Here is a 25,695-nt window from a genome sequence, read left to right as displayed (position 1 = left end):
ATCCATAACTTACGTGTGTGAGCATGAGATTGGTCAAACAATGTTTCGAAGGTTATACTACCTCCTTCTTCAGGTTGATGCGATGTTTTCAGACACCTGACATGGTGCCTTGTCAAGAAAGTGTTGGTTGAGGATTTAGGTCAAAAGGTATAGGGAAGAACACTTACTAAAAATATACATACTTAAAACCACGCAATACTCTATTAAAACAAAAGAACATTCAAAGTTGCTGAAGGTGAACTGCCGATCGGTGTTCGAGGTAGGCGAATGTAGGGTGTCAGCACGTGCTTGGAGAAGGAAAACTCCTCCTCTCCGGCCTTTCCCCCAACTGGAGCTCTTGAGTCCTCGTCCGCAGAGGTGGAAGTAGAATTCACCTTGGACTGGTGACTCATGAGCCCCAGTTGGGGGAAAGGCCGGCGGAGTTTTCCTTCTCCAAGAATGAGCTGACACCGTACATTCGCCTACCCCGAACACCGATCGGCAGTTTGCCTTCAGCAACTTTGAAAGTTCTTTTGTTTTAATAGAGTATTGCACAGTTTTAAGTATGTATATTTTACATCTTTTTAGTAAGTGTTCTTCCCAATACCTTTTGACCTAAATTCTCAACCAACACTTTTTCGACGAGGCAGCATGTCAGGTGTCTGAAAATATCGCATCAACCTGAAGAAGGAGGTAGTATAACCTTCAAAACGTTGTTTGACCAATCTCAGGCTCACACACGTAAGTTACTCATTTTTAATCTTTTAACCTTTAGTTGATACTTGTTTACAGGCCAACTAATACATATAACTGCTCTTACACAAATACATGTTATTTTTGGTACAATATTTCAATGATATTTACCATACAACTGATTCACCGCAAAAGAAAAACTTAGGTGTACTGATTTACGAAGCAAATGCAACATAAAAAATACAGTAATTAGCAAACATGAGACTGTTAAATAAGTAATTAAAAAACGAACAGTGCTACAAAAGTGATATGAATTCTTTAAGCAACATACTCAAGCATTCATATACTTTCATTAAACTCTTACAACATAAATTCCTCGTTACAATACACATCCTCACACAAAAAATGCAACATTGTTTTTCCATAATTTATGACATTAGATTAATCAACACATTAAAAAAAGTACATTCATCCTATGATAAAAGCTGTATACATAAATCTCTTTAAAACAATTCTTTATAAATATAAATCACTGATTTTGTTTTGGAAGATTAATACACTTTGATCATATCTGTACTTACAGTGATCACTATTTATGTTTATCGTATAAAACATACTAATAAATAACTCTACATCTAATTCAATACTGATGAAATTCTACCTATTCTATTTACTATATAAGGATTTGCACGAAATACTTTTATGAGGTAACATACCATTAGACAAGGCCTGTTTGTGTAAATCAGTTAATGCTCTTTTGGTTTTCTTATTGTGTGAAATCTTTTTTCTCTTCAATGAATGATCATTTTTTGCTTGTTCAGTGATTTTCTCACTTATTGTATCCGAGGATTTTTTGTCGCAGATTTCAAGTTCACCAATCTCACTGTCACTACTTTCGGTATGGACTTTGATTACACTAGCGTAAGTTTTGGGATTGACTTCTCTCCTTACGCCATTAGGAATATCACTGACTTTTTTGTGTGGCTCAGGTACATTAAACACTGAATGCATTTGCGTTAACTCTTCCGTATTTGTTCCACTGTTTATTTTAATAGTACTTGGCTTCTTGTGAGGCACAAAATGCTCTGAGTGTATCTTAAACTGGTGTTTCTGCAATAAGAAGTTACGAGTAAATGTAGCACAACACAGTTCACACTTAAAAGGGCGTTCGCCCGTGTGTGTTAAAATGTGCCTTTTCAAGTCCGTGGACCAACCGAACCTTCTACAGCAGTAAGTACACACATATTTCTTTTGTACTGGTTTCTGTCCGTTCTTATCGCGTGCATTCACCAACGCGTTTGTAAGTGCTTCATTGTTGTAGGAGAAATAAGAATTCTTTTGCGCCATCACCTGGTTAGTCTTCGTATCTTTGGCTTCTGTGTCGCTCAATTCCAAATGTTCTTCGCCCTCTTCCAATGTTACCATGCAGAACTTCAGCGGGTTAAATTCCTCGGATTCAAACGGACCGAATTCACCATCGTTTACATCACCATTACTTGAATGAATACTCAACTCGCCAACGTGAAAGGAATCGCTGTCAGACTGCAAATTCAGCACCTCGCTCGATGGATGACCGTTCTCGCTGTCCAAAGAGGAATCGCCGTTTTTGGCATCTGTTCCACTCTCCTCATCCTGGTCATCTTTGAAGGAACTCTCGTGCTTGACTAACTTTAACACACAGTTTTCTAAGCGTTTTTGAAGGTCCAGTTTCACAAACATAACGTTACTTAATGATGAGCATTTATTCTTCATATCTTTTGTAATCTCCAGTAACATTGCCTTCCCGGGAACTTTGGCACCAAGTTTAGCTAAACAAACATTTTTTGGCAGACCGTTTGATGAAGTTACCTTGTTCGTTAAAGCTGAGTTGTATTTGGCTTTCTTCAGTGTGGCTGTGTTATCTTGAAAAGTGGCTGTTTCCTGACTACCCGAAGCAACTGGCTCAGCTGACTGCAAACAAGAGTTGGAATTTTTCAAAACCTTTTCTAAAATGCTTTCCTCCTTATCCACTTTCGAAAATATATCCCCATAAATTCCGTTGGTTTCTTGCTGCATAAATTCACTATTTTCCCCTGCATTGTTCTTTTCAATGATGTGTTCTGCAAAATGCCGCAAAAGTTGGGAAGCAGAGTTAAAACTTGTGTCACATTCAGTACAGCCTAGAGATGAACGAATGCCTTGAAAGAAAAAAAGAAAAGAAATAATTTGAAATGTAATGACAATGCTATTTCATGCTGTTTTACACAATTTCCTTGCACAATAAAAAAACAATTTTTAACTGAATCTCTCTATTTGCCAATTTAGTTTGCACAGCAATTTTCATTAACATATATTTTGTAGTGGAAACATTCTGATAAACTGTTTTTGTTTTTTTTTGTTCAAAATGTAACATGCGAATGAAAACCAGCACTCGCCAAATGTATTTAAAGATGTTAATCTTAGGAAACTACAAGATATCACTAGATTCAGTGGATGAGAACTAATTAAAACTTAATTTTTAATTTGTCAAGCAGCTTAAGACATAATCGAACTATTATTAGTTATGATTATGTCATATAATATCTATTAATATTTAACTTCAAGGGTACATATTAATTACTTCATAAAGATAGAAAAGCAGTGGCGTAGCGTTATAGTATGCCCGGCGTTCCCAGATTTAAAATTTCAAAAACGCTTAAATGCTGTGATTATAAAGTAAACCGTGACTAATTTCATATATGTTTGACCTTCATGGCATTATAATAGCTATTTTTCGCGATTCGCTTGCAACGTTCCACTCTCAACACTCGTTCTAGCATCTCTTTTCAATGCCTTTCCCGGCAGGACGCCGAGCAGGTTCGGCGTAAAAGACTATATTCCCTGCTGCCTTTCTGGAGGGAAAGTTTCGATTTCTACAGCACGCGCGTAAATGCTCTCTCGTACGCCAGCGTACGGAGCAGAGAGGTCTACCGTGATTGGTTCATGTGACCCTTCCTGCCTTCTGAAGCAGACGATAGCGGTAGAATTCCTACCCGGTTCTTCGCTCTCCGTGCTCATGCAACTCGTGCTATGTGATGCTACAATATGCAATATTGACTGATGTAACTTTACCAATCTCAAATATACTGCTTCTTAATGGCCACTGCATTGTATAATTCATCGCACGAACAGCGATGTGCATTAGAAACTAAAAGATCAACAGAGTTTTTGTGAAATAAGTTGGTGAAGTCCTCATGGTAGAAGTTCAGCCTGTGGCTGCTCTACCACTTAACCTGCAAAACTATTTTTTTTATTATTATTATTATATTGTTAGTATCTAACTGTTTAATATTGTGTCAATGGAAATGTTCGGCATTCATTTGAAAACTCTTAACATCGAATGGTCTCTGGACAAAATTATTTTAAAATGTTTATCAGCATTCTCAAGATGTAATAAACAGTGGTCTCAATTACTAATCAGCACTGTAAAGTCAGTAGAGTGTACGATATTTGGATCATCCACTCTGCTGTGCACAGTGCGCCAAGACGATAGAGGTCCCTGGTTCGAATCCCAGAGTGAGCACGGGTGTTCTTTGTCAGTGTCCCTTCTTCAATATCATCACTCATATTTGTATTCGAAGTAAAATAAACCAAATCAATCAGTAGTTGGATCATCCACAACAATGACGTCTACTGTTGTGCAGAGGCGCTTATGATTCAGGTAGGTTTTTAATGACTTGCATCATGCAGAAAGGTATAAAACACCAGAATTAAAAACATTTGTTGCTCAATGAGGCATCTAATTTTCTAGCTAAAACATGCATGGATAATGTTTTATTGAAAACTCAGCTGACTTCAGGCAAATAAACAATACCTGTGGCGACTAATGCCATAAGTAAATTATTAAGCAAGAAAGGGCCGACCCTTCCTTCGGACTTGGCGTTCCCACCCAAAATGTTCATGCTATGCCACTGTAGAAAAGTATTTAAGAGTAAAATAGTTGACATCCGGGCATCAACTTTTAAAAAATAATTTTCTGGGGTGCAGTATTGCAAAGGTTGAGAACCACTGGCCTATACAAGCTCAGTCAAAAAGAAAGATCTTTATATATTTGGTGTAAAGCAGAGATCACCAAACTTATCCAGCCGTGAAGCTACTTACCAGATTTGCAAATACATGGTGATCTTCCAAGGGCAGACTCAATTATTTATAATAATGGATTTAACATGCAAGGAGATCATTCCTTTCAAAAGGCAGACTGGCAGGGCAATGAAAAAATCTGTCATGTTAAACTCAAGATCCTCGCGATTACTATTTTCTGAGATTCTGATAGACCACTTACATTGATCATTCTCTCTCAAGGCAAGATAGACAGACTGATAACGTTAATTCATGCTGCACTATTTGATAGGTCTATTGGTCTACCGTCCTGCACCATGGTCATGCGGTCTAAGGCTTCATTCTTTGGGCTCTAGCTAAAGGATGCGCACAGGATCAAGTCTCTTTGGGAGAAAGTAACAACTTTTCTCCTGAGATTTCCACCCGCGTATGGAACCAGTGGACATACATCATGAGGAAATTGGGGAGATATGAATGAGTAGTGTAACCTGGTCACTAAAACCTTCAACAATGACTAGGGGTTAATTGTGCAAACCACACGTCAAGGTGATCTCCCACCTTGGCAGTCGGTAGGTAGGTCGCAGTCCTCACAGGCTGTTGCGTCACTGATCAGTTTACCACAATTCATTTTTAGGGAGATTTCAGACCAAAGCTACAAGTGTCATATGTCACTTGGGAGCAGTGGCGGCCGGCGGCAAGTATGATGGGTAGTGCCAACGTGATCAAGAAATCTAAAAAAAAAAGAAAAAAAATGCAATGCCCCCGCTCCCTCCTTGAGGTTGCCCCTGGCCAAGATGTTTATCCTCATTTGGTAACATGGAAAATAACGTGTGTTTAAGTAATAACGTACTAATCCGATTCATCTTCACCTATCTTTATACACTACAGGACACTTCACTAAAAACACAATTACAAGAGGAAGGGAAAACAAATCGTCTCACCTTCTCCTCCCCAATGCACACGTATTCCAACTGGATGTTGAAAATATTCTAGACATTTGATGTAAAAAGAAATTGTCGAAATGCCAAAGGAAACTCGCATCACCATAGGATTTTTTACTTTTATATTTTAAAAAATGTCTGGATGGCCCTCTAGGCGCATCTATCTATTATCAAAATGTTCATTTAACTTTGGAAAAATACTAGGTTTGTTTCTCCAAAAGTTGGCAGAAAAGTATATAGTACCTTTTTCACGAATTACTTCCCCAACGGGTCTTACAAATCTGCCGTATTTAGGGACTTATCTCTGAAGATTGCAACTGTGTCAACACTGCGAAAGTTCCCTCGCTGTGCCAAGCGAAAAAGGGCACGGCTGGTGTCTTATGGGCTAACCCCATTGGCTAACACCACCCCCTGCCACCTTCTTCCCGGGTCAAAGTGGAAATGTTACTCACTGAGACTTCTCCAACCCTCTGCACGTGTTTCAACTTGGTTAGACCAGCTCTTGGGTGGCGCGGACGCTGCCTCGCTGAGGGTACGAAACACCTGGCGATGCAGTGAGGAGGTTGGGGTGGGTCATATCTAGTCTGTCGTTGGGGCGGTCATCACGTCAGCTTGACCGATTGCAAGATTCGAATATCCTTGTCTGTAAAGTATCAATGTATTAATTTAACAATACTTGGGCTAGGAATGCATTTCTTCTGAGGGTAATACCATGGCACGGCGGCTCTCCCCCTTGAGCCGCCGCTGCTTGGGAGTGAACCCTCAGTAAAATACAACCTTTCGAATCGAAGAGACATGACAAGCTGCACATGTCGCTTGCAATTTGCCCTGACAACTATTTTCTCAATGACATGCATCATGTTGGCTCGGTCTGTTATTTGCATATGTATAATGAATGTTTTGCTTTAAATTGAAGGGGCATATGTCACTTGTCACCTGCATCTAGTTGTTACTGAGACACCAATAGCTGAAAAGGACAAGACCAGCACATAATGACATTTTTCTTCCAATTCTGCCTGTTAGTGCTCTAAAATCCTTTATTTTTATTGGTATGCGAGTGACCATCAATGTATAAAGCTTTAGTTGAAACTGACGATGAATGATTCTAGTGTATTGAAATATTGCATCTAGAGATATTATCTGGACTACAGCAATGTTCCTGAAATGTCCCCTAAAACTTACTGACAGCACCTGAACTGGGTAGACAACCATTGAAAGTATCTTTACAAGCAACATACCTTGCGATCCCTGGCACAAAGTACTTATTTATGATAGATGTGATAGATGAATATTTAATGCATCAATGGACAGGAACACACTCAAAATGTCTCTAGAATCATGAATATTCACGAAGATTCAATATGTGAACTGTATGTTACACAGCACATGTCCAGCCAAAAATCAAGATCTTGTCATACACTAGACTTCATGTACACATCTGGCAATACCAATGTTGTTGCTGTTGAAACTATGGCAATTCCTTTGGCAGGCCACACCATGCAAATGCATGCAGAATTCATTCTCATTTGCCACTTAGCCATATTAGTGCCTCTCGCAGAAATGCAAAATGCACAGTAAGGGTAAGTTTCCTGCCAATTGATGCCTTACACATTTTTGATTGAATTGGTGCTTTAAGTCCACTTTATGCACAGTAAGGCTAATCAGGCTAATCAGGACAGGACCGAACAACTATGTGCCTCCACCAGCTATCAAACCCGGGACCCTTTGATTACAAGGCGACAATTCTACCACTGCACCATCAGGGAGGGCCTTACTTTTTTACTTACCCAGCACTTAAACATAGGAACCTTTCCTGAAGTATTCCATCATTACTTTGCATATTTAACCTTCCATGTCCTGATGAAACAATATGCTGTAAAATTTTCCTGAATCTTACACTTCTCCAAGTTTATCTTACTGACAAGCTCATAAAAAACTTACAATCAAAGTTCCACTGTATATGTGTAAACTCTTGTGCTTGCAGTGGGCTCTTAAATTTTAAAACGACTCTCCACCAGAAGCTACCGATTAAAGCTGACGGAATTAGAAAAAGATAGAAACAAATAGGGTTTCAGTTTGCATTGTGTCCACTTTATGCACAGATGGACTAATTGGGACTGGAGCTACAGTTTTTTGTAAGGTCCGAACTACTATGTGCCTTCACTGGGTATCGAACCTGAGACCCCTTGATTCTGAAACAAATTAAACATTGAAGATTAGGCACACACAGGAGATGTTGAAGATTAGGAACACACAGGAGATTCCATGCAGGTAAAACAGCGACAGCAAAGCAGGTAAATCAGCAACAGCGAAAAATCAGGTGAGGCCAGGCCGGCTCGGTAGCTCAGTGGTTAGAGCAATGGCACAGTATGCCAGAGCCGGGTTTGAGTCCTGGTCGAGCCTGCATTTTTCGCTAAATGAAACATTGTACGAATATAACATAAACAAGCAATAAAATTAATTTGAATACAGTAATCTTGACTCTCAAATAATTTTCATATCAAATTAGAGTTATGTGTGTGCATACACATACCAGGGTTGGCATTTTGCTCAGGTTTTTCTGAAAAACCCAACCCAGGTGGGATGGGCAAAACTGAGGTTTATTGGTTTTTTCAGGTTATGTTTAAAAATAGGTATTTTCCCCCTGGTAGTAATGTACCGTAACATTCCATTTGTATTGCTTTATACCCTGGCCCAGCAATCTCTGGAGCAGGCAAACAAAAACAAGTCTCTGCGCAAGTAGTTATGCAAGACGGCTCACCCAATGAACAAGTGACAGGGATCTGGATTGTGTGGATGGGGGGCGACTACAGATACCAGCCTTCGCAGAAACGTGTACTGCATTACCTACTAGATTTCCTGCCCTTCTCCGACACTATTTGCAGCCTTGTCCAAGAAATAGGTGGGACAGGGTATAGTTGACTGAATAAAAAATCAACATTTATGTTAACATATTCTGTTGCACAAAACATTTGTTCAACAGTTCCATTCTACTCTTCCTGGAGGGTGTAATAGGTAATGCTGTTATCAGTTTTCTGTGTTGCATTCCCTGAGGAGGTACATACTTTGGTTTATCCAACAATCACACTGCCGGGGGGGAGTACAAAATATGTTATAACTAGTGCTTTCTTTGTGGCAGTAAACAACGTTACTACATACTGGTACCTTATTATAGGTGAGGACTATTAACATTTTATTTTAACAAGAGAAATGTGTACGATGTCAGAGGTCCTGGGTTCCGTTACCGGCTATACCCGGAAAAGTTATCCTAAGCATTTCCGAACTTCTGAGAGCACTATAAATGGGGTTAACAACCTGCCTCAGGAGGAGAAGCCAACGAGGAAGCCAAAGATAAGAAGTGCTCATTTAATCAGTCTATTCATCACTATGAGGATGGTCCTGTCAGAGGAGGAGGACAGTCAAATATGTGTGGATTTGGATAGACAGGGTTACGAGTGATCTTATGGAGTCATGAGGGCCTAGACTGCAGTGGCTAGCACGATTGGAATAAAAAAAATCAATGTTATGACACGAGAGTTACTTCCTCAAAACTTCTGTTATGAATTTGTAAGTAAATTGTTCATTTAGCAAGGTAAATTAGCAAATCTACATCATTATTTTTTTTTGTTGGAAGATTAAATTAAAATTTTTAATCCTTACATGATTTTTTAGAACAAGAATTTAATATGACCCTGTGCTGCCATCTATGAATGAAAATACAAACTTGAGCCTTTAAAGCCTTCACTGCCAATGAAATATGGGTATCTGGAGGGGAACAAGGGGAGCCATTGGCACCTTCCCTGGAAAATCAATGTCAGACAATAATTATGTATTGCATGCATTTAATTTAATTTCAGTTACAGTAAGCTGTATTAATTATTATAAGGGCTCATAAGTAGAAATAAAACTTAAGCAGTGTTTGGGACGAAATGCCTTACTGCCTTCCTTGGAAAAAAAATCCTTGCAATGTAGTGTCAATTAACGAAATGGGCATCTAAAGCTGGGAATAAATGTACAGTTGGATGCAATTTATTAGTTGGGATTCTTCCCACTGTCCCACCACAGCCCTCGTACTACTACTTACTTACCTGATAATGATTGCATCACACGTAACCTACTTGATCAAACTTCTGTTGCAGGGAATATCTTTCATGGTTACTGGAATAAAGTATAGGAAAAATCACAATAAACATATGTAATTCATGTAATAATTCTCTTTGTATTTAGCAATATTATGCATGCTAGGCCAGCACCTTTTTAAAGAGTGGAAATAAAAACGAATGTGTCAGTTCCAATTGATGAAATTTAAATATGTAGTCATAGATATTTCTCAGCTGGAGCATTACAACCAGTGATGTGCCGTAGACTACAAGTTTACGTCTACATGCATTGTCTACACGTAATCTACGCGTAGATTACATTGGGTGGTAGTTTACATAGACTACGTAGACAATCTAAAGTGCATTAAAATTAATTTTCAAGGGTTTCATGAAATGAAAGTGACATTTTCAACTATATTGGTTCCTAACGACATGAAAAGAATCCTATTTACAACAAAATTTCTCTTCTCTTCTATTATCAACTATGGAAGAAGATAAATAGTATGCAAAAAACAACAACAGATGGCAGTCGTGAGGCAAGAGTGATCTTTTCCCCATAAAGCACTAGAATATTTCCTATATTAGGTTTCTTCCTAGGTGAGAAATTGTTCGAATTTGAAAGAAAGAGTATGAAAAGTTCTCAACACACATCAGCAACTGACACGCAGTATAATTTTCTTTTAATTCCACGGCGCTCTTTGCTAAGTTTTCACCTTTCCCCATGTTGTTTACATAGATTACGTAATCTACGTGTATAACATAGTCTATGTGTAGAATGTAGACTATCGTTGTTTACGCGTAGACGCACATCACTGATTACAACTCACAAATATCCTTGAGTGTACAAATGTGCTATTGTGTGTGTATATTTCACAGTATTTTTTAGTAGTTCTTATCATGAGAGCCAGAATCTATTACTCAGAAATAAAAACTGCCAATACATATACATTCCTGAAAATAATATGTAACTAGGTTCACCAATTTGTCATTTACTACGCTAGTTAAGCGATTTTTGGAATACACAAATACACTTCATACGCTCTAGTTTTGGAAAATGATGTGTCTAATAGGCAGCACCTTCTTCTGTTTTTCATTAAATGGGTGAATGAATCATCATGCTCTGATAAGTTAATCGGGGTGAACCTACAGCTTAAAGCACGATTGAAACCATTTTCCAATGTGGGGATTGATGCCGCAGACACACATTCAAAACCTCGTTAAAGTATGGGTTTACTTGTTTATTTCATCAGTTCGCCATTCATTTGCCACTACTTCAATTAACCCAAAATGTAGCCAAAATTCAAATATGTTTGGTTCGAATACATAAATGTCCGTTTTCAAACTGGAATACCTTAACGTTCTTATCACCTGTGTGTCATTTCACAGTCCTGAATGTTACATTGGAATCAACAGATCCAGGGGCAGATTATCAGAACTGTTCTCTGTGCATGAATTGAGTTAAATTATTTCTCTATGTACAGATAGTCTATTCGGACCTACAGTTTAAAGCAGGGCGCGGAATTTCCGGTCGCCAGGTCGCCATTGGCGACCAAAAGTTTGGGGCTGGTGACTAAAATTTTGTTGTTTCAAATGTGTGTCAAAAATGCCCGAACATATCAATCCAACATTCATACATGGTTTTGGAAAGCGAGCCGATTGAAAACCCCGTGTCCACTCAATGCCGACCCCATCTTACAAATTATTTAATGTAGCTAAACATGAGAAGCCATTTAAAGACTTTGCAGATCTGCTGTGTTTGGCAGGTAAAATAAGAGTGAGTGTTCTACCTAAGTATGGCAATAAAAAGCAATGCAGAGAATTTATTAATTTCATAGCTGAAACTTTGAAGTTAGATCTAGTGGAGAAAATAAAGAAAAGTACATACATCAGCCTTCTGATTGATGGATCCACAGAAAGATAGTCAGTCGAGCATGCAAATGTGTATGTTCGATACGTGGATGCAATTGATGGTTACATCAAAGAGGACATTTTAGGAGTAATAGAACTCCCAAACGCTACTTTTGCTGGTCACTTCACAGCCATAACTGATTATTTAGTATTTAGATTGGGCAATAGGTTCAAATAAATACAGAAACAAGTATTACATTGTAGGCTTGGGTACTGATGGTGCAGCAAACATGGTCGGGCACAAATCAGGATTGGGTGTGCAAATGAAAAATTCATTCATTCATTGTTTTCTGCCTAATTGGCAGGTTTTTCACTGCAATCTCCAGCTTTCCCTGTTCTCTGCCTTACGCTTCGTAATAGCATACGACCCAGTTAATTTAATATCATCCATAAGCTGATATCTCTTTCTTCCACGGACTTTTCTTCCTTCAACCATTCCCTCCAAGGCATCTCTTAGCAGGCAGTTTCTTCTTAGACAGTGTCCTAACCAGTTTCTTTTCCTCTTCTTGATGGTCTCCAGTATAGATCTTTTTTCACCAACTCTTTTCAGTACGGCTTCGTTTCTTACCTTGTCCGTCCATTTTACACGCTCCATTTTTCGCCATGTCCACATTTCAAAAGCTTTGAGTCGTTTCTCTTCATTTCTTCTCAACGTCCAGGTTTCTGCACCATATAGTGCTACACTCCACACAAAACATTTCACTAATCTCTTCCTTAGACCTATGTCCATGGGTCCACAAAAAACATTTTTTCTTCTATTGAAAGCTTCTTTTGCTATTGCGATTCTCATTTTCACTTCTTGGTTGCAGCTCATGTCACTGCTTATAGTGCATCCGAGGTACTTGAAGCTATCCACTTGCTGGATTCTTTCACTGTTTGCTCTCACATTAATATTCCTTGGTTTCCGTCCTATAACCATTGCCTTTGTCTTCTTTACATTAATCTTCATCCCATACTGCTCACAGCTGCTGTTTAACTCTTCCAACATACTATTTATGGTTATTTCATCCTCAGCGAATAATGCCATGTCATCAGCAAATCTTATGCAGTTTATTCTTCTTCCTCCTAATTTGACACCTCCTGTGCCCTGGAAACAAGTTTTCACTATATCTTCTAAATAAATATTAAACAAAGTAGGCGATAGGCAGCATCCTTGTCGTACTCCTCTTCCAATTTCACAGCCTTCTGTCATTTCGTCTCCTGTTCTCACTTTAACTCGAATAAAATTATAAATATTCACTGCCTTGCACACCCTTTGCATTTAGCTGTGTTGGAGTTAATATCTTAGAGCATTTGATTCTGTGATTAGGAATATTTTTCAGTTTTATCATGGCTCTGCTAAAGACTTCACCTCTTGAGAGAAACGGCAGAAGTTATAGGAGAAGAAATTCTAAAACTGAATGATATCCACACTATTAGGTGGTTAACCAGCAAAGAAAGTGCTGTAAGAGATCTCTTGCAATCATGGAAAGCTGTTGGAAAGGACAATGAAAGTACTAAACCTAAGGGTTTGCTGAAAAGTTTGAAGCAATTTAAATTTGTTAAGCTTCTGTACTTCCTTTTGGATTTTTAGATGAACCTGAACCCTTTAAGCGTGGCACTACAAAATAAGAGTCTTTTGATTTCATCTCTGAAAATAAGAATTGAACACTGTATTTCAGTTTTGGCTGACCTGGAATCTAATGTTGGACCAAGCGAACAAGATTTCTTGGACCATGCATTCATTTCAGGAAAGATCAGGGATGTGCAGCTCACAAACATTCAAAATAGAGAGCAAGAGTTTCAGACTGTTAGAGGAAACTTAATTAACAATGAGAAGGTGTACACCACAGAAATATTGCAATCTATATCAACAGATGTGATTGCATCTCTGCATGTTTTCGACACCTTGGGTTGGCCTCCCAAAGAAAATATTCTTCAGTTTGGGATAGAAGAAATAAAGAAGCTCTACATGTACTTGAACCCGAGCCTTTATAATGAGAAATGGGATATTCTGTTAGCAGAGTGGACAGAATACAAACTTTTGTTTCCTTCTCTGACTTTGAATCAGATGCTGGAGAAGATTCACAGTGAGGAATGTTCAGCAAGATTCCCCAATTTGCTCCAGATTTTGTCATTTTGAGCTGTTTACCAGTGAGCACAGCTTATGTGTGAGAGGTTACAACAGACTCAAGACTATTTACAGGAACTCTCTAAAGACTGAGACACTGGATGATTTGCTCAGAGTTTCCGTAAATGAACCCCCCCCCAGTGTTTGACCCAGCAGTTAAGTGGTACTTCAGTGCTGAATGACAGCGCTACATAAACATTAATTCCTAAGGTATGTTCTTTTTAATAATTGCTCATATTTTTATTATTTATAAATATAAAATTGTGGCGACCAAAGATTTTAGTCCGGCGACTGACTTCAAACTTGAAATTTCATGCCCTGGTTTAAAGTATGATCCAAACCACTGTCAAATGTGTGTCCACCCAGGTATCAAACTTGGGATCCGTTGATTACTATGCTATCGGAGAACCCTTTCTGTGCAAGAAATTGATATTAAAAAAATCATTAAAGACCTTAATGTAAAACAGAAAGAATATTTGTCACATTTTCAAAATGTGTCATAGTGTGTAATTTGATGCTTGATGACTCTATAAGGCCTACACAGATAGTTAAACCCATCTGGCATACAACTAGGCTTGAGCCGATACATACACTGACGGATTTGTATGAATTTATTTACCGGGTAAAAATTTACTATTCGTCGGACACCTATAACTTCTTTGTTTAGTGAATTTTTGACATTCGTACTTACCTATCTGCTTCGTGGAACATTCCTTAAGGTGTATTCACGTCTTTTTGATCAAAGTAATTGCAAGTTTTCACATTACGAGTACTTCTTTTCTCATAGTCTTTTCGCTTGTCTCAGGCACAATATGGCACGTACACCTTCCTACATAATTGCACGTCGTGCTTGTGTTTTGTCGATTTTCATTCGTTATGCAGTGCTTTAACCCATGAATGCCCGTGAACAAAGCTCATGTGATCTAATTTTTTTTTTTAAACTTTTTCACATTGCTTTACGAAGAAAATTGTAATGGTTCGTGGGGTTATCCGTGAATGGTTTTTGGGGCTATCCGTCCCGGAATCGGTGGGAAATTTAAAGTAAAAAATTATTTTCGTTTGAAATTTTTGAGTCCAAAATCCCCACAGATTCTGGGCTCCACCCCTGGGGTAATTGACCTACCACCCCCTACCGCTCCGCGACCCCACCTCCGCTCCAGCTACCCGGCTTTCTCTATAGAATCCCTGTTAAAGGCATGTTAGAAATTGGCCGGAGTCACCTGCCCCCCAAACTTGTAAATTTGAAGAAATCCGTTTCCAGGATACGGAAAATTTACCTGAATTTCACGACCGGATCAAGAAAGTGTGGGGCGTTACCCCCACACCCCCTATATGCCTTCATGGCATGGTGCTATGCACAGGGGAACACTTTACCTTTTTTTTCACCACGCATCCACAACACGTCATGTTTCCAATTTTCATTGCAAACACAGACGGTTCAAAACACTGTATACCCAATGAACATGAACAAAACACAATCACGACGCGTGATGATGTACGAAGGTGTCCGCGCCAAAGGCTATTGTCTGTTGGAGAATTAATTTTCAACAAAGAACATGAATTTCCGCTATGATACATTCCCACATCACACAAAACACATTCCCGATGTTAGACAATGCTATAGGAACTTATTACGGTAAGTAGTTTCTTCTGTAAAAATGAAGAAATCTGTCCGAAGCATAGTAAATTAGTACCTCAGTTTTAATTATGCTTAAAAGTATGTAAAATTTTCTTTCATTTTTCACCAGTAATATGGGAGATATGTTTATGATGTAACCCCCCCTGGTAATGTAATCAACATATTAACAAGCAAAAAGCCTTTACATCCATTCAGGCCTCAAAATGTTGTGGCTGATACTGTCACCTTGTGATCAAGGGGTTCCTGGTTGTATTCCTGGTGGAAGCTCATTTCACAGTGGTTTGGATCCCACTTTAAACTGTAGTTCCAGTCTAAATTACCTACTGAGCATGAAATGAAATTTTTGACTCGGATCAATACATTAATGAGAAATGGAGTGTTCTGGTTCAATATCAATAGAATTTCAGTGGCTCTGACATGTAAAAAGAGGTAACATAGTTTAATTGATGCTTGAAAATACCAAACATGTATTTCTAAGCACTATCAACACAAACATTAAATTAAAATAAAATATGTATAATACATCTGATTTTATAATTCAAAGTTCAAAAATCAATATTGAGTGTATAATCATAAAAGAGAAAGAAGACCAACATCAAGGGATTCAAAGTAAAGCTTAAAAAAAAAAAAAGAGGATGAAACATGCACTAGGAGAGGGATGAAATACAACTGTAGAAGTGCAAAAGATATAGGGGGGGGGGCAGAAAGCAACATTAAGGAAAGTTATATGCAAATAAACTTTCTTAAAAAACAAAGATGTAAGAAGCTTCTTTCAAGCACAAAAGACCAAGACATATCTTAGTATTGTATGTGTGATGGCAAATCATAGTCATACTGCCAATGACATTCTAGGCATTACACTATACTTTCCTCGGTAAGAATTTACAATACCAGACCCTTCCGTAATTTCTATCCTAGTTCTTATACTCATGAAATACGTAGTCCCAACGAAGTATCTGAGGTTAACATGTGGGGGTGACGTGTTGAAATTGTTAATTGACATGTAGAAGTTGTAAAATAAACTTTTCAATTACCGCAATCGTTCTCCGTATACAAGCATGGAAACCATGTTTGTTCAATGTAGCGTTCACTTGTTCAGTAATCTGCATGTGAGAGGAAGATGGTGACTTTGAAGGTAGGAAATAAAGTTATTTCTTTCATAAGTTTTGTTACTAACTTTTAGTTGGGTACATATAAATAATACAGGGCATTCGTTCATATTTCGCATAGTTAATAATTTAGGACACTTGATCGCAATTGTGTACTCAAAATTTGTCACTCAAGTGCTACGAAACCGACATTTTTTTTTACGGTGCCCAACAAACCATTCACGGTAAGGTTAGGTTAGGTTAGGCAAACAGTTAAAATTTTGTTCTAAACCGTAAGATATTGAAATAACCATTGTTTTGTGGAGAAATCCAGGGTTTCTGTTCCGATTGTGGACCACTCAATTTCACTTATTTTGCAATTGCTACATGTGACCCCCAAATTTTAACTTCAAATTCATGATTAGGAGGCCTCAATTAGTGAGTATGCGAAATATTAAAAAAATCGGGGAGGGGTCCGGTATTGTAAATTCACTCCCTTTCCTAACTAGTGTAACTAGGTCTGACTACTCACAGTTGGTAACAATTATCTTGTCACAAATTCATTCTCAATACTGTGTCTGTACATATGTATATATCAATTCTTCAAGTTGGAAATGTTAGGTGGGGGATCTTTTTGCGAGACTTGGGATATCTGATGGTTTAACATGGTGACAATGAGACAACTGAGTTGGGAGAAAAAGGGAGTTTTACGAAAATTTTGCTAACTGGGGGAATATCATCCTCTTCAATCCCTTCCCCCCACACTTCGAGCACTGGTATATGTGCATGCACAAATATATATATATATATATTTGAAATAATAAAAATCATTGCGAGTCTTACACGTCAAACATGATTTTAATAATATAGGCAGATATGGATGCTAGCTGGAGAGTCCCAACAATAATTTGTAGTTTAGTTTATTCCTTACCACCAATATACATTGCACTTAAATTAGACACGAAAAAATATAAAAGCAAGGAATAATTAGTTTCGCCCATAACACTTTACATCTTTAACTTAGTCACTTTGTTGATTTGTCTGCAAAATACATTTGGAACACCTCACCATGTGAAAGACATGGCAAATCAGTTAATGTTTACATGGTAATTTTTTTTTTTTTTTTGGATGCCGAGATTTATCTTCCTTCAAGACAACATTCAGTCACAAGTTTATAGGGAGCCGTTTTTTCTGTGCGAGATTCATAGTCTACCTATGCCTAGATTCATCGTAAGATCTTACGGAGATCACGGTACACTTGTTATCGCGAAAATATGATAAAAGCAGCATTAAAAACTTCCAAGCACCACAACAATACTGGATATGTAACTAAATCCTCTTTGAACATACAATACCTGCAACCGATTAAAAACAACAGTAAACCAAAAACTATACTGCGAAAAAAAATGTTTGTGCCGGTTAAAATCGTGTACCAAACATACTTCTGTAAACAAGGTGTAGGAGTGGCAAGTACATTTTATTCTCTTGTGCAGAATCATAAGATGAAGATTGCACATACAATTCCTTACAGGTATACTTCGTATTCTCACGTGCAATGATTATAACAGCCACCTAATGCCACGCATAATGAGAGCAACATGAAATACAAACATTTTTCTCCTTCGAACGCCACACACGTACTTATTCACCACCAGATATATATGGAATTTATGCTTTATTCTTTACTGTCTAATTCGTAGATTAATATGTCATCATTTTATGAATATTAATATAGCGAGAGTGAAACTTACTGCTTCGTATGCGATGTCTCCTTTATCTTATAACCTATTTAATACCCTCTAGGTTGTCAACAAACAGCCATCTTTGCACCCGCTCCCTTAGCCCGGAGTCCTCCGGTGTTTCTGCTACTGTGCATGGTGATTGGCGCTGCTATCTCTGTGTTCGTTCTTCGTTTAACCACCACGCGGAAAAGCACGTAATATCAAATAGACAATATTTGAGAAATAAAGATGATCTATGCATTATATTTATGTAAAAATCATCTCAACATCTGTTATTACATTTTTAGCTTCAGAATTAATCATGTAGTTAACTTATATTCGTAAGATTTTAGGAAACAATAAAGACATACCAAAACCACCAATTCGGGTCTTAACAATCCTCCACTCGTGCGCATGCGCTGAAAGAGTGAGTATCCGCCATTTTGCTAAAGCATAGTGTAAAGATCTCTCTATTAATATAATATTTAAAAGAGAGGTTTATTGCTGGTACATGTAAGTATCCAAACATTTATCACTGTATGAAGCATAGCTTTATGTCTCAGGACTATCAAAATATGCCAACACTGCATGTTTCTCACGTTATTTGAAGGTGTAGGGGCCCTATGCAACTTTTCATCTAATACTCAACATTTCAAAGCTAAAACTATCGTAATCTAAATATTGCATGCTGATCTAACACACTTTACGTTAATTCTTGACGTTTTGGGGAATATCAGGTAGCATTAGTATCTAATGTAATGTTATTGCAGAGGACTAACAAATAAAGGTTTCGTTGTTGAACGTGCACCAGGGGCAAAGTGATTTGGGTAACTAAATGATATATCAGGGAAGATTGGTGAGTTATGGTGATTTATTGCATATAATATGCCCAAATTTGCACCGTAAAACAAATTTTCAGATTGAATTTCACATTTACAACTCTGATTCGCCCGTATTTAGTCCATTCACGTGCTCATAGGCCTAAGTATTGTTGCCATATTGCTCATTGTTGGTGTTTGTGGACCAACCCTCGAATAATAGTTTTGTGAAACCCGGTTACTTTTATTTTACGAGTTTGCATTTCTGATTGGGATAAGTATGAAATAGTATTTTATGTTACAATTCACTTCAAAATACACGACGAATGTCTCCAGTATTGAATAAATGGGTAAATATGTGAACAAGATTTACAAGAGGAACTGATACGAGCAATTGAGAATATGAACTAAACGTTAAGGAAGAATTACACTTTTGACAGCGATTTTTTTATGATTGGATTGTGCGGTTACGTAATTGAAGTACATTTGGGAAAACTAGGTCCTTGGGACACAACATTAGTTTCCTTACTTCTTTACCATAATTTTATGCCTACCTCCTGGTAAGTTATAGTCAAGGGGTTTCGGGTTCATTTCTCTGTGGTAGCACGGTTCAATAGCTCGGCGTGGAAGGATTCGTTTCGTAAGTTGTCGAATCGTCGTTGGAAATTATGCAAAGGGGCGAAGTTGCGTTTACGATTGAGAACAATTAAAAGAAAATGACTTCTAATTCTCATACAAACAGTACAGTCATTATTTGAAAAGTTAGTTTGGTCAAAGTTAGCGTGAATGTAGTGGAAACAAGTGAAGACTGTATGTCAGCACACATCGCAAAGTATGTCGGGGGAAAATTCTTATGATCAGCGATTCATTGTTTTGTTTTGACTGAGCACTCTCGGAGCTTTTGTTTTATGTAACTCTCGCCGCTTCATTGTACGCCAGAAGAAGGGGAAAGAAGAACAGAAGAGAGAAATAAAGTGGAAAGGGGCATCATATTGTGCATTTTATCTAATGTCGCTTTTTATCTCTTTAGGCTAATTTCGACGACGAGGATTAGTAACGATTAGACAGAAAAGTTTTTCACGTTTGGAGCAGATAGGCTAATAGGGACCTTACCTACCGATAGTACGTATAAAGCGAGGCCCGAATAATAGCGATTGATTAACAACCGTAGTTCATGAGGTCGCGGATTAACTATTAAGTTCTCACTCGCTAAGCCTATTGAAGGCTATTTATTTTTATAAGTCAGCTCCGGGGTGATCGCTTACTTTTAGCCGTCAAATGAAATCGCATTTTTCCACGTCAATCGACGATTTATTGTTAAGATATTGACGACTCGTTGGGGCGATCGCTTAATTTTAGGGCAGTGTCTGCTGCCACGTTCTTTTTCTGCTGGAATCTCAAAAAAGATGCGCGTGGCAGTAGACTCGGTCTTTGTTTTATTGCGATTTCATCATGCTATGTATGCAATTACGTCTGTAACACATACTGTGAAGTTGTAGCGATTACTTTCACAAAAATGTTTTAAGGTTAGAACCCTCAGCATTCTTCTAATAATAAACCTAAATGCTCTCGTAGTTAGGTTAGGTTCTGTTAGCATTAAAATAATATCGCTAAATGCTTTCTAAAGAAAAAGGTTCTAAATTGCCTGTACATTCATTCCCACTAATCATAAACTTGCATTTCTCTCGTCTTAATTAGTTCTTAAGATTTGTAACATACTCTAGCAGACGAATTACGTGGCAGGAGCAAATTTGACGCTTATTCTTACTGCTGACACGTGCGTGGCAGCAGACTCGGCCTAATTTTAGATGTTCAAAAGGGAGGGCAGGGCGATGGTCTTTTTTTATTTAGATCAAAATGGCCGTTCTATCGGTATTCATTCTCACGTTAACTGACGACTTAGAGGGTGATCTCTTCATTTTAGATGTAAACTGTTGATGATCGTCATTCACCATACGTTGGTTTACAATTTATTGTTCATTTTAGATGTTAAGAAGAAGGCAATGACTTTTTAGACATCAAAAGGGGACGATCGCCATAGCCTATACTGTAAAATAATTCGTGATTTAATGTTTATTGTAGATGCCTCGGTTGAGGTGATAGCTTAATTTTAGTTGTCAATGGTGCAGTGGCTGATTAACGATCCTCTCATGTGGGCCCGTTGCCTTTTTTTATGATGGTTTATTCTAGTTTTAGGCATGGTCTTCGAGGGTGATCACATAATTTTAGACGTTACGGGGTGCAACCGCGCTCAGACTAATGTTATTTTTAGACGATTCCATCGTGTTATTTGGCGGTACATAGTGGTTCGGATCCCACTTTAAACTATAGGTCCAGTCCCGATTAGCCTTCTGTGCATAAATTGGACTTAAAAAAACTCAACTTAAATTAATAAATCCAGCGGGTTGTTGCCGGCCTCCGTGGCGGAGTGGCAAGCGCAGCGCGCTACGACACCAGAGGTCCCGGGTTCGAATCCCGGCCTGAGTATGAGTGTTCTTTGTGATTGTTCCTTCATCAATTTCATCATATCATCACTCATCTCCATCTTTGCAATGTTATTGCTTTAGTTTAGATGTCAAGGAAGATTCGATTGTTTTTAGAGGCTGCTGTCGCGATTTATTTTTATGTTGATTGATGACAATGCTGTCAGTTCTCTTGAAGTCAAGGGCTGCTGGAGACAGAGTGAAACGTTATAATTACAGTTCGTGTTGATGAGCCCATATAAGCATCAAATGGACTTGAAAACCAAGCAAACTTCGTTAGTTCTAAACTTTTCAGGTGGCCACAAATTTGCCAACGTTTGTTTGTCCTCTTTATGCTCATTTAGGCCAATTGGGACTGAACCTGCCGTTGAATCCGAACTACTATGCAGTGCACCTCTACAGGGTATCGATTACGGAACCAACGAAGTACACCACCACGGGGGGGGGGGGTCGTTTCGGAGGAGGGGAATCCCCCCCGTTTTTCACTGAATGTGCCTACCTGGAGATACAGGAAATCTTGGTTAACATGTACCGTCCTCCGTGACGGAGTGGTTACCGTAATGTGCTTCCAAGTCGGAGGTCCTCTAACCTTGGCTACTCACGGATGTATCATTGTGGTTTGTTCTGTCCTGACGCCGAAGGTTCTAGGTTCGAGTCCCGTTCAGAGCAAGTGTGTCTTATTCCTTATTTCAGTGAAATCAAATTTATCGCCGACCTCCGTGGCGGAGTTGTTAGTACAGTGCGCTACTACTCCCAAGGGTCCCGGGTACGAATCCCTGCCTGGGCATGGGTGTTTTTTGTGAGGTCATAATATCTATCATCACTGAACGTCATCGTGAAAATCAAATAATATGTGTGTGTGTGCATGGACGTTCGCAGGATTTTTTTTCAGGGAAGGGCAAGGAAGGTATTTTTTTTTCCAGGGGGGCAAACAAGGCACATTTTCCCCAATATTCGTGCTGTTCCCTCGAAAAAACATTGCTTAAATTTGAATTTGTCATATTCATGCAATAATTAACACATATTATTGTGACTGTAATGAAATTATATGTGAAAAATATATATTTTTTGGTTGACTTTCATTTTCCAGAGGGGGCACGCCCCCCCCCCTTCCGGACGCCCAAGTGTGTGTGTGAATTAAGACCCCCCCTTGCCCCAGTTCTCAATGATTTCAGCACCCTTCTCCCCTTCCTTTAAACACGCCACAGCTCACTACCATTTCGATACAAAAGCCAGCATTGAAAGTGTACCTTCCCTCCTTAAATTACTTTGTACCCAGTGGCGGCGATTGGGTCCCAAGAAGGGGGGGAGGCAAGGATAGTTTACTTCCTTTGTAGATAAGGTTTAGCGTAGTGCTGGGGCAAATATGGGAAAACGTAGTGGGGGCAACCCATAATCGCCGCCACTGCGTGTACCCCATGCAGGGTGATTGAATAACATGCAGTTCTTTGATATGTTTGTGCATTATTTCATGTGTTTTACGTTTTTTTTAGATGCCGCAGAAATGCTGTGTTCCCGGTTGCAAGGCCAACCACCGGCCGAGCATAGCAGGGTACGTCTCAGTTTTCAAGTTCCCTAAGAATGAAGAACTCAGGCAGAAGTGGATTGAAAGTGTAGGTAAACCAAACTGGACCCCGAAGAAGCATTCTGTCGTCTGCATAGCCCACTTCGAGAAAAGTGATATTAGTAGAGTGGGAACAAGCAGAGGTAAGGATGGTCCTAGCACTAAATCCGTGTTGCGACCTAATGTGGTTCCTCGGATTTTTCCCGCATTGCCATCCAAGTCGAAATCAGAATGTGGACAGAGAAGTGAACGTAAACTAAGTGACGGGAGTCAACAACATGGCGGAAAGAAAGACGTTGCAAGTGATCCTGCTTCTTCCATTACCGTGGAAGGTAAGATATCATGTTTATATTCTTTTTGAGTTTACTGCGACGTAGCAAACTGTTAAACTAGTTTTTGGTTTTCAATCTTTATCCCTAGGGAACCCCTGTTAACTGACATGTTTTATTTAATTACAAGTAAATGTCGATAGAGGAAATATTTTCAGCACATTATAAAGGCGGCCGGAACGTGGTGTTGATCACATCACCTCCAAAATTACCGGATCGAGAATATGTGGGGGCCCTACCCAGTGGCGTGCCCAGGATTGTCGAAAGAGAGGGGTTACCGACACTTTTTCTGGTAGTCACCCCTCATTTTTCCAGTTTTTCCTACCTTTGACGTTCTTTCTTTAGGAATACTGGGTCAAGGGGGGTTATGACCACCACCAACCCCCCTCCTTGGGCACGCCACTGGTCCTACCCTCACATCTCCTAAATGTGCCTTTATGGCACGGGGCTATATGCACGGGAAACTTGAGCTTACCGTACCTTTTACTTCGCTTTTCTTCCACTTTTGGCTGATCGCGAAGATGAAGGTGAGTGATGGCATGATGAAATTGATGAAGCGCCCTTCACAAAGCTTATCCATGCCCAGACTGGGATTCGACTCAGGATCCACTGATCTCCGTGGTCGAGTGGTTGGAAAAGCACGCTACAATGCCAGGGATCCCTGGTTCGAATCCCTGTCTGCGCATGGGTGTACTTTGTGAGTGTCCCCTCATCAACTTCATCACTCATCTTTGCTATTAGCCAAAAGTGGCAGAAAAGTGAAGTGAAATTAACCAGATCAATCCATGAAATCGCTCCCCTGGTGGCGTAACGCATTGTGTTAAGCACTACGTCACTCGAGTCGGCAAAAAAATCAATTGGCTCGACGCAGAAACCAGGCCAGAACTTGGTGTTTCTTATTCCATCACTTTATTCAAATAATGGGTGGTTCTTTGAGAGAGTTCTTCGTGCTTAAAATATCCTCCTAAGCTTAAAAGATTAACGTGATTGAAAGTTACAAGAAAATATGAGTATTTTCAACGACTCGACGCAAAGAATCATTATTTCACTTCAGTTATTCTCTGTCCATGTTTCTTGAATGTTTAGGTGCCACCATGGACATGAGGAGGATTTTTCCAGGGAGGGGCAAGCAAGGTCATTTGTTCCAGGGGGGGGGCAAACAATGCATATTTTTCCCCATAGTAGTGTTGCCCTCTCAAAAAACACTTATTCAGATTGAAGTTATCATGTTCCTGCAACATCCTTCCAATAATTAACATAAATTACTGTGAATAAAAAGAAATATAAGTATGGAATATGTAAATTTATGTAACATCCATTTTCCAGGGGGGCGTGGCTCCCCTATGCCCCGTCCCCCCTTCCGGACGACTATGTGTGGCACAATTCAATACAGCTCGGCAGCGTATCTGAGGTAATTCTTACCTTTGTCACTTGATTACGCTATACCGGTCAAACTAACTCTCGGCCCTCATTCACAGCGCATAACGGTTATTTTGATAAAATCTTGGCAGCTTCGGGGTGGAGGGATCCTAAGGTTGCCGCTTGTTATCCAAACAGGGGGCAGCGGTATGCCTAATTGGCTGTTTGACAGAAAGTTTCTTCGTAAACGCGGCAACAGCGGGTCACTACCATAAAGGCGGATCCCGCGCCAGGAGTTAGCTTGGCTCGACTCTAGTGTGCAGGCTGGATAACCTACCGGGTGGGCCATAAGTCAGTTGTCACTAGCAATCGTTAGACTTTGTTTTGCCTAGCGTAGTGGAAGTCAGTTGTGAAACTGACTAGTGCGTATTACCCAGCATTCTTATATTGGGTAATACGCACTAGTCAGTTTCACAACTGACTTCCACTACGCTAGGCAAAACAAAGTCTAACGATTGCTAGTGACAACTGACTTATGGCCCACCCGGTACTTATGGGGCTGGAACAGACCCAGAGATCTAGTCTATGGGCCAGCCAAGAGTTCGGTATAATTAGGGGTAATAATTTTCCTTTATACCAGTGTTATAAATGTGTGTGAGGATAGCAAAAAGCCAAGCTTGGCATCTCAAAGTGGTAGCTAATATAAATGGCGGATGTTGACTTTCGGAGAAACGACTATATCTCTGAAACTAATAGTCCGACTTCAATGTTCTCCTTTTCGAATGAAAGCTTAAGATGTGGTCTATATTTAAGGTTATCTTAGGCTTTTTGAGAGGAGCAACCGTTAATTAGTAAATCACGGATTAGTAAAAAAAAAATAGTTGGC

General features: G+C 39.2%; 2 protein-coding genes across 2 annotated transcripts in view; one reads left to right on the top strand and one right to left on the bottom strand.

Annotated features, from left to right (window-relative positions):
* Positions 1-625: 625 nt before the first annotated feature.
* Positions 626-18,406, bottom strand: LOC145994231 (uncharacterized). The gene is made up of 3 exons (XM_083130328.1): positions 18,287-18,406; positions 9,779-9,848; positions 626-2,849 (listed from the first exon to the last, which is right to left on the bottom strand). The coding sequence occupies exons 2-3, from the start codon at positions 9,792-9,794 to the stop codon at positions 1,339-1,341; spliced, it is 1,527 nt and encodes a 508-aa protein (XP_082986454.1). The 5' UTR covers positions 9,795-9,848; positions 18,287-18,406; the 3' UTR covers positions 626-1,338.
* Positions 18,407-18,691: 285 nt separating this feature from the next.
* The window catches only part of LOC145993795 (uncharacterized), a 101,850-nt gene continuing 94,846 nt past the window's right edge, over positions 18,692-25,695 (top strand). The window contains exons 1-2 of the mRNA XM_083129600.1: positions 18,692-18,769; positions 23,051-23,453. Coding sequence (XP_082985726.1) covers positions 23,051-23,453 — 403 coding nt within the window. The 5' untranslated portion in view covers positions 18,692-18,769. The remainder of the gene's footprint in view (positions 18,770-23,050; positions 23,454-25,695) is intronic.

This window comes from Lepisma saccharinum, chromosome 10, assembly GCF_977018435.1.
Source record: "Lepisma saccharinum chromosome 10, izLepSacc3.1, whole genome shotgun sequence".
NCBI classification, from domain to species: Eukaryota; Metazoa; Arthropoda; class Insecta; order Zygentoma; family Lepismatidae; genus Lepisma; species Lepisma saccharinum.
The sequence above is the reverse complement of the archived record's forward strand: the minus strand, read 5'-3'. Positions and strand labels throughout refer to the sequence as shown.